This window comes from Peromyscus maniculatus, chromosome 3, assembly GCF_049852395.1.
Source record: "Peromyscus maniculatus bairdii isolate BWxNUB_F1_BW_parent chromosome 3, HU_Pman_BW_mat_3.1, whole genome shotgun sequence".
NCBI lineage: Eukaryota > Metazoa > Chordata > Mammalia > Rodentia > Cricetidae > Peromyscus > Peromyscus maniculatus.
Window position 1 is genome coordinate 49,109,071 of NC_134854.1, and position 9,249 is coordinate 49,118,319.

The 9,249-nt window shown below is 39.7% G+C and overlaps 1 protein-coding gene across 1 annotated transcript; it reads right to left on the bottom strand.

The window, feature by feature from the left end:
• Positions 1-2,626: 2,626 nt before the first annotated feature.
• On the bottom strand, positions 2,627-8,880 carry LOC102926803 (prolactin-inducible protein homolog). The gene is made up of 4 exons (XM_006997148.3): positions 8,792-8,880; positions 6,691-6,802; positions 3,141-3,255; positions 2,627-2,852 (listed from the first exon to the last, which is right to left on the bottom strand). Exons 1-4 carry the CDS (start codon positions 8,878-8,880, stop codon positions 2,728-2,730), a joined length of 441 nt encoding a protein of 146 aa, XP_006997210.1. The 3' UTR covers positions 2,627-2,727.
• Between the last annotated feature and the right edge of the window lie 369 nt (positions 8,881-9,249).

Sequence of the window (9,249 nt, forward strand, 5' to 3'; positions counted from 1 at the left end):
GGTTGGTAGTTCATCTTGTGTTAGAATCTCTGGCATAGGAAGCAACAGACAGACACCATAGACATCTCTCTAGATACTTGTACATTGCAGGTATGTAAGGGCTATCTAATAGAGAGGAGTTTAGGCATTTAATGGACTGGGGATTTACATTTTGTAAAAACCTAAATCTAATAAAATCATCGGAGTGCTAAGTAGACCTGGATTTTGGAAGCAATATCTATTGTTCTCAGCAACGTTGTATTTAATCATTCTTACTTTGAGATAGAAAAGAGCCCAAGATTGAGCAATATCTAGAGAATAAAACAGGGGGTAGGAGGTTCTTCAGAAGGCTCAAACTTTTACATGTATTTTTCAATATCATCTGGCAGATGCTTTGGATGAATAGGCATATATTGCAAATTAATGATATTAGCAACAGTTTTGGAAAACCAAGAAGAAGGTTGCAGATTTGACCAACAGGCTTCTAAAATGATGTCATCCCATAGAGAACTATTTTGCAGAAAAGACGTTTGTTGCATGCTTGTGGGCTCTATAAAGATCCAATACTGAACACCACAAGAAACAAGGGACTGTGTGCACATACTGTTCATCATGAGCTTCATAGGCAGAGCTACAAATTATAAATTTGATAGGAAAAACATTAACTCATCATATAGTGGAAATGGTGCAGTAGAGATTAAACTCAACCTGGGCTTTAAGCTACCGAAAATTAAAGAAAAAAAGAATATTTTCAGATGAGAAAGAAGTTTAAATGGTAGTTTTGTCCTTAAGTAAATATAGTTCCAAAATGAAAATAGAAAGGAATTAGGACCAAGCCAGAAAAAGAAATATATATATATATATATATATATATATATATATATATATATATATGATAATGTTTACTAAAATTGAAGACTATTAATTTCTTCTTAATGTAAAATATTAATAGATGTTTACTTCACAGCTAGTCTGCTTCAAACATTAAGAAAAAGCTAAAAAGCATACTTTGAGGATACTAGACAATTCAAATTACACTTTAAATGTGACTTTCTGAGTTTTTTACAGCAGATACAGAATTGAAGCAAAGGCTCAGGGAAATGATTACAGACACAGAACAAGACTAACTGATAACCTTACACCTGGGAAATAGCAAATATCTTCAGAATGATAATAATCTGCCACAACCAGGCCAAAGAGAGGGTTGTACAGGGACAATGTCTAATGCAGGTGTTAAAAACCAGTATACCAGGAAAGAGTACCTTGAGGAAGTGCACTCTAAAAGGAATCCCAATTGTCCCCTCTGCAGAGATGTAAATCTTTATAGAAGACAATGCCGTGCCTTCAGAAGGAAGTAAGGCTTCAGTGCCCATATTTGACACATGCATTTGGTGTTAGTGTCCTAATAACATCTTAGATAATCTTTTTGAACAACTTTCTTTCCCTTTCCAGAATTCGGGTCCTCATCTAGGATTACTGGCCTGGAGGACATGTTTCATTTTCTTGTCTAGATACACACAGTCTGTTCTGATTCTGATCCTTCTTGTAGCATCTTCTTTCGCCCTTCCACTTACTCATGCTCGGTACCAGACATATGCTACCTTTTCATGCTTTGGGTTCTTGATCTGCTTTTCCATCTTCTAGAATTTGCTTCACCTACTTTGTTACCCTTACTCATGTCTCAGTTCTACCAAAAAGAAGTAGTGAGGCCTCTCAGAGGAAGCACCTAAGGGATCTTTGCCTTCATTTGTGGCCAGCCACATTTGCTGTGCCTGAGGACACATAGCAAAGGTGTATCCAGTGAGAGTGCTCCAGACAGTCACAGCTTCTTGCTTATAACGGGTTGAGAAGAAACAACAGAATATCACACAATGCTGTAGTTCATGGCAAGGACTACAGACTGTCCCAGCTCCCTGGTTTCAAATCACTCCCATCTCTTGGAATCTGAAGGTAGAGTTCCTGCAGGGCAATAGGATGGAGAAAAGCCAAGCAATATAGAGCTTGGCGTCCTGCCCTGGCTCTCCTTCTTATTTGTTGAGTCTTTGGACCACCAGAGTCATCACCTTTCTACTCTGAGAGAGTTAGAAGGGGCTGCAGCTGGGGTTTGGCCATCATTCTCACATCTTCTCTTCTCTAGTTCTTCTTTCTTTGAAAGTTTTTTTTTGTTGTTGTTGTTGTGTGTTTGTATGATTTGTGTTTATGGGTGAGCATGCTGGCCACTGTGCCATGGAATGCTTATGAAGAACAAAGGACAGTATCAAGTGTTGGTCCTTGACGTCTACCAGTTTAAGAGAACATCCACAGTGGTTCCCCACTTCACACACCCAGCTAGTTTGTTCAAGAACTTCTGGGGATACTTCTATCTCTGGCTCCTGTCTCACTGTAGAAGCACTGGGATCACAAACGTGTGCTACCATTTCTGGCTTTATATGGGTTCTTAGGATTCAAAGCCAGGACCTCACACCTATGTGGCAAGCACATTACACACTGAGGTAACACTCCAGTCCTTCTTTTCCTTTTTATGTCAGCGCATCGTAAGAACTCATAAAAATCTCAATAATGGTTTGTTGAGAGAATAATGTAAGAAATTTGGGGTACTTTGCTGACTTTGACGAGGATTTTGGTGGCAAGACACAGTAATACATGGAGAAGCTTATAAGAATTTTATTTAACCACGGTCATGGATATTCCGGTCAATTTTACTTAGAGAAAAATTACTTTGGCTTTCAGAGACATAAAAAGCTTCCATTAGATCACGGACACAGTGCGAAAAGTGTGATACCTGTCTCCATTGATGGGCACCACTGCCACATCGTTAGGGCAGATGTTTTTATCCTTAGTAATTTCAACCACTATTGCAAAATTGACAGTTTCTGGAAGAGATGAAGACAAAGACAATCTCTCAGACACTTTAAGGTCCTCCTTTTTTCCTGCCAGGACCAGGTAACTGCCTCCTGGCATTTAGCTTCCTCAAATCATTTGCAAATCAATATCCTATTTAGTCTTTCTTCCCAAAGCTTTCTACAGCTTTAGAATGCGGGAATTGTCCTCATGGGCTTCCTTTCCACCCTCCACCTTGCCTTTCTATTCTTCCACATGGAAGTTCTGAAGCCATACTTGTTCTAATGTTTTCTCTTTGGCAGGTAGTTCTTCTTACTTACCGTGGACTGGAAAGTCCCAGTAGAATGTTACTCTATAATCATTACAGAGGCAGCGGGTTTGGTTAAAACTGAAGTTACCTTCCATTGGGGTAGGACTTACAAGGTAAGCTTTGACCTGGTGGGGAGAGATGGCCTACTGTTAGTCCAGAAAATGGGAAGAAGAGGACAATACAAGAGAGGAAATAGCTGAGATAGATTAGTGGCACATAGACTTTATATTCATCATTGTATTATCATTCCACAGGCTTTCCCTCTTCATACCTGTGGACTCATGCCTGAGAAGTCTGAGTATAAGATTCAGAAGGATGTAAGTGAATCCACCAGGCAATGAGATTAAGCCTACTGTGGCTATCTCCTGGGGGAAGGTTTGCTTTTGGTATCAGCTACAGTTCTCGGAAATGACGTGTGTGAGTTTTTACTCTGGGACCCAGTGGGATGGCAGCCCAGCTCTTTAAATGTATATGCCAAGACAAGGCTTTGTGAGAATGAACTGTAGCCCCAACTGTAGCCCCTTCTAACTCTATGACAATTGAATTAATCTCCTGCTCCCACATATTCCAACTGTAAAATTAAAATAGCTGTTTGAAACCCGGGACTTGTACAGGGACGCTTGGCTCAATCTGAGAGGAGGGGACTGGACCTGCCTGGACTAAGTCTATGAGGTCTATCTCAGTCTTCGAGGGTGGCCTTGATCTGGAGGTGGTGGGAATGGGGAGTGGGCTGGGGGCAAGGGGAGGGGGGCAGGAAGTGGGAGAACAAGGGAATCTGTGGCTGTTATGTAGAACTGAATAGTATTGTAAAATAAAATAAATAAATAAATTAAAAAAAAAAGTTACTCCCTCTGCCCCTGTCTGGCCACCATTAGATAAGCAAATAATTCTTAAGGCCAATTCCTCTTTCTTTCTTTCTTTCTTTCTTTCTTTCTTTCTTTCTTTCTTTCTTTCTTTCTTTCTTTCTTTCTTTCCTTCTTTCCATTTTTGCTAGTTAGTTTTTTATTATTAACAAACTTCCTATTCATTTTACATACCAGCCACAGGTGCCCCTTCTTTCCCTCCTGCCGCCCTCAACCTTCTCCCAATCCTTCCCCCCATCCCCACCTCCTCCAAGGCAAGGCCTCCCCTGGGGAGTCAGCAGAAGGGCCAATTTCCTTGCTTTTCAAACTTAAGACCTCAGATAACTGGACACATCAGCTCCTGTTTCTGGGGCCTAACATAGGAGTTTTGTCTTAGGGAAGGTCTGCCCAGAAGGACCTGTGAATAGAATTCGGTAAGTGCGAAAGATGATGGGGAAAATGCCTTTAAATGCGATTTAACGTCCTGTTAATAGCACGGGGATGCGGACATCTTAGAGAGAGTTCCATTCTGGTATTGAGAGATCTCTTCATGAGTTAGAATTTTTAGAAATTATGTGAGTGAAACAATAAATCAGAGTCCAGTGAATGTGCCTACACATTACGTGCAGTAAAAAGTCAAAGGCCATCCCAGTACTTCCTTCTTTAAGTTGAGCCAGCCACAGCTATCCCAGACAGTGTCTTTATAAAGTGAATTTACCTTTGCTTGCATTTCATATGTGTTAGATTTGGGAGTCATTCATTAATAAACACAGAGATTACTGTATTGGGTAATTTTATCATCATTATTAAAAATGGTAGTTTCTCATGTAATGAAGTGTACGTTTTGCTCTTAGAAGAAGTTTTCTGTTAAGTAAATTATAGACTTTATGAGATCTGGAAAATGGTCTGTTGCACAAAGATGCTGAAGATTGTGGTTCACCACAAGTTCTCTCTAGTCCTAAAGAACGATCTGGTCCTTATGTTCAAGCTTATAATCACAGGTATATGCTATTCTGTTTTAATTCTAAAATGAAAAAATGTTAGCCCCAGACTAAATGTTGTTAAGTGTTCAGTTGAAAAACATTGTAATTACTATAAAAAAGAGAGATTTTCAATCATAAAAAGAAATATATTCCTCACAAGTTTTAGAATATAAATATACTTTATAGTTATAGTCATATGTTGAGCCTCTCTCACACCCCACCTCAGAAAGCTCTAAATGAAAATAAATGGCTGGGTGGGCTGGAGAGATGGCTCAGTGGTAAAGAGCTTTTCGATCCAGGCTCAGTTTTCAGCACCCACACGGCAGCTCACAAACACCTGAGACCTCAGTTTCAGGGTATCTAGCTTCCTCTTCTGGCCTCTACAGGCACCAGGCACATTCATGGTACATAAAACACTCATGCACATAAAAAAAAAATCTTTAAAAATTGTTTGGGGCAGGATGGGATGGCTATAGTCTATATCTATAATCCCGATACGTGAAAATCTGATGCAGGAGGATCAGGGAAGCCACCTACTTTGAGCTCATAATGAGTTTGAGGCTAGCCAGAGCAAAATAATGAGGCTGCTCAAAACAGATGAAATTTCTTTTTACACAAATCTTGGTTGAAAAAAAATTACTGTTTAAGGTATTTTTACCTCTTTTGCTTCTCCTTGGGTGGGCCTTTTTTTTTTTTATAAGTTCACTCTTTTGTATTAGAAGCATGATTCATAAAATCAAAAATTTATTCACTATAATATCACATGTCATTTTGTTGAGCTTAACACAATTATTACATTAACTTTTTAAGGGTGCAAATAGACTTTTGTTGTTTGTCATGACCAGAAACTATCTTTATTACAGAAGTCTTTTTTGTATTCCTTGTACAAACATTTTCCTCAATGTCATCTGTGATTATGACTAACAAAACACAAATTTCAAAACTATGAATCAACCTCCATCCTGCACCCACATTAACAAGCATAGTTCATGTTCTTGTAAACAGAAAAAAATTGATAAAGGCCTTGGTATATGTTTGCAACATGTCCAAGAGTCTTTCTTTAATCAGGATGAGGCTATTTCTTGATTATATTTTAATGAATGGTCTTCTCCTGGTACTATTTTGTTTCTTATTTGATCATTGTTCTTGAGATCTCGCTTGAATTAAGAAAGGCATGCTGTAGGGAAGTGTAGCATAATGCTGTGTTCTATCTTCAGGTTGTTCAGTGTATAGAGCTGGGAACCCCCTTCTGTATACCCTGGGGATTTGATCTTGTCAGATCAGGAGGCAGAGGAAGGCCAAGAGGAAAGCAGGCTCAGCTTGGGGTATTACTGGAGAAGAACCAGGTCACCCATGTTTTCTTCTTACCTTTGCTCTAACCTATGGCTATGGTTTCAGGATGTTCTTATGAAAACCCTGTTCTCAAAAGCCCTTATCAAAATCCAGTCATGCTTAGGACCCTGGAGGAAACACTACCCAGTTTTCCTCCTCTTTCTTTCTTGCTCTTTTACTTCCTAGACTCCTCTGGACTGGGTTTTCTTCATCTGTAAAATTGGAATTATCACCTGCTACAAGTTCTTAACATTGTTCTGAGATTCAGGTAACAAAACATATATGAGGATTTTTTTTTATTATTTTTTATCATGCAGTATTAACGTAAAAGATGAATTTAATCCTATTTATAACTCAGGAATCAGTTTTTGACTTGGAGTCACTGTCCCATGTATCTACTTACCACCAAACATTCTCTATATTCTGTCTCAAGTCCAAGTTTCACAGTGATCTCCTCGCCTGACATTGCAGATTTTGGAACGTCTAAATAAAATTTAAGTGGTTTTCGAATACTTCTAGGAAGAGAAAAACAGAGCACAGAGATCAGAGACCTGCACACGAAAAAAGCATCAAGCTGGAAGGAGGCATGGGAACAGAGCAAAGGTGGGAGTTATATAGCTTGAACCAACTGTTGAGCATCAAAATCCTCAGGAATCTTTGTGCGTTGGCTGGTTTGAATGTTTACCTTTGTTTAATTAAGCAACAGATATATTGTTTAAAATGGAGCATCTTTTTTTCCAGTTTCAAATAACAAATTTTAAAGTAGAAAACTATCTACAGTCACATGCCATTTCCTAACAACTTACAGCAGTAGTTCTCAACCTGTGAGCCATGATCCCCTTGAGGAGTTGAATGACCCTTTCACAGGAGTCACGCAAGACTATCAGAAACCCCAGGTATTTACATCACAGTTCATAACAGTAGTAAAATTACAGTTATGAAGAGGCAACAAAAATAATTTTACAGTTGTGGGGGGAGGGTCACCAACACATAAGGAGCTGTACTAAAGGGCTATAGCATTAGGAAGATTGAGAACCACTGCCACACAGTTTATTAGCTCCTTGTCTACTGAATGGAATGAAAGAGTCAAGTCATCCTTAGGAGAGAACTTTATATCCACAGAATCATGTAAACAGCTCCACACTGGAGGAGTTCATAGATCTTCCTTGAAGATCTTCCTTTATGATTTCTGAATATAGCCTAAGAATGTATATCTATTTAGGTTTACAGGAAATCTGTACATATTATAATTGTGAACACACCACAGCTGAGAAAAAGAACCTGAGATGAGGCAAAGAGGCAAGTGTTCCTCTCTAGTCAACAAAGGCTGTTCAGGGCCAAGGGGATTGCTTCTTCTTTATAAAGAAACTTGGCTAAGGTCCTTTGCTAGTGAGTGGGGTAGAAAAGAATTCTTAAACAGCATTATTCATAGCTCCATTTCCTAGGGCAAAACATGTTACATTTTAATTCTTGTACCAACTGCTCTAGGACTCCTTCCTAGGAAAGATACATGAAGACCAGGTTTCTGTTTTGTGAATGAGTTTAGGGTTGGTAGCTATAGCAATTAACCATGCCAGTTTTTTCTTAGGATAAGGGTTCCATACAAGGTAGGTATTTAGTAATAAACAGGAGAGCTTTTGGCCAGCTGTGCTGTCCTAGTCACCTTAATCGTAAAGCTTATTTCAACAGGGGCTTTCCCCTGGCCCGGGAAGAAAGCCATCTGAACTGGAACTTCAGGGCTTCTCAGGAGGCTTACATAAGAGCTACTTAAAACCTTGACATTTCCACTAGGTTCATATATTTGGCCAAGTTTCCCAGAGCACCCAAAGGCTCATAATCTATAAAGCCAGCACCCTAGGCTGCTGCAAATGTAGAGATCTCCAGTTTAATTGGGTAACTCTGCTTCCCCACCCCCTACAGCATCTGGCTTCATTTCTTACTTCATTCTACTTCAACTTTTCTACTTTCTCCAAACATGGGGCTCAGTATGGAAGCTTCCAGGTCTCAGTGTGAGTGTTACTAATGGTCCTAGTGTTTATCTTCTGGTTTTATCGTAGGAATGATATCTACGATGCTTGTTTGGCTAGCTCAACCTGAGACTATGGGTCAGTGACAAAAGCTCTCATTTTCAGTGAGTCCTGCCAAAGGCATCTGAAGCAATTGCTAGAACTCACAGACTTTTTTTTTTTTTACCTTTTTGAGGTAAACTGAGTAAAATTCTGAACAGTAAGTAGATCAAAGAGAGTAAAACTAATTGTTTATGGAAAACTTATATACAGTGGGGGCTTTATTTCTTAGGCAAGCCTATACACCCAGAGGAAATGTGAAGGGAATGTATGAAGCCTACCAAGGGAATGGAACCTGCCATGAGGTCCATGCGAGCTTCCAAGGCTAGAGATCTTTGCAGTCTAAAAAATCTACAGAAAAGTGTATGCAGGCTTCCAGGTCAGGAGGAGAACCCCCTGTATGGCTTTCCTGCGAAAGAAAAGAAGGGTTTGACTCACGTGCTATCCTGAGCCTTGCTGATTCCCAGCTGCAGGCATAGGACCAGGAAGAGGGTGGCGGCACTGAACCGGCGTGAGAGGCTGTGCATGGTGGAGAAAACAGGACACCAGAGCAATAGGGTCATTGATGCGCAGCACAGGTTTTATATACAGATCAAGGAAGCAGAAAAGCTGGCAGGTAGGTCCATGAAGTGAATCACTTAATCATTCGCTGTACTCACGGTCCTTCCTTGTTGAGGAGAAGTTTGTTTTTTCTATGGAATAAATATCATCATTTAATTAAATTGTTGGAATATACACGATTGAACTTCCTTGTTTTCTCCACATCAGAGATCTTTAAAGGCTCTTTCTTGGCTTACAGGCATGTTTTTCTTCTTTCTCATTTACCTCTCTGTCCTGTTCCTTACCTTAAGTCACTGCTGATTTGGTCTTGGCAGGCAGTGAACATTTGGGGTGGC

Excerpts from the sequence above, each read along its gene's own strand:
- LOC102926803 (XM_006997148.3), bottom strand. The coding sequence starts at position 8,880 with ATGCACAGCCTCTCACGCCGGTTCAGTGCCGCCACCCTCTTCCTGGTC. Across the intron at positions 6,803-8,791 it reads AGCAAGGCTCAGGATAGCAC|AAGTATTCGAAAACCACTTA; the intron begins GTGAGTCAAACC and ends TTCTCTTCCTAG. Across the intron at positions 3,256-6,690 it reads AATATAGAGAATGTTTGGTG|GTCAAAGCTTACCTTGTAAG; the intron begins GTAAGTAGATAC and ends TCTCCCCACCAG.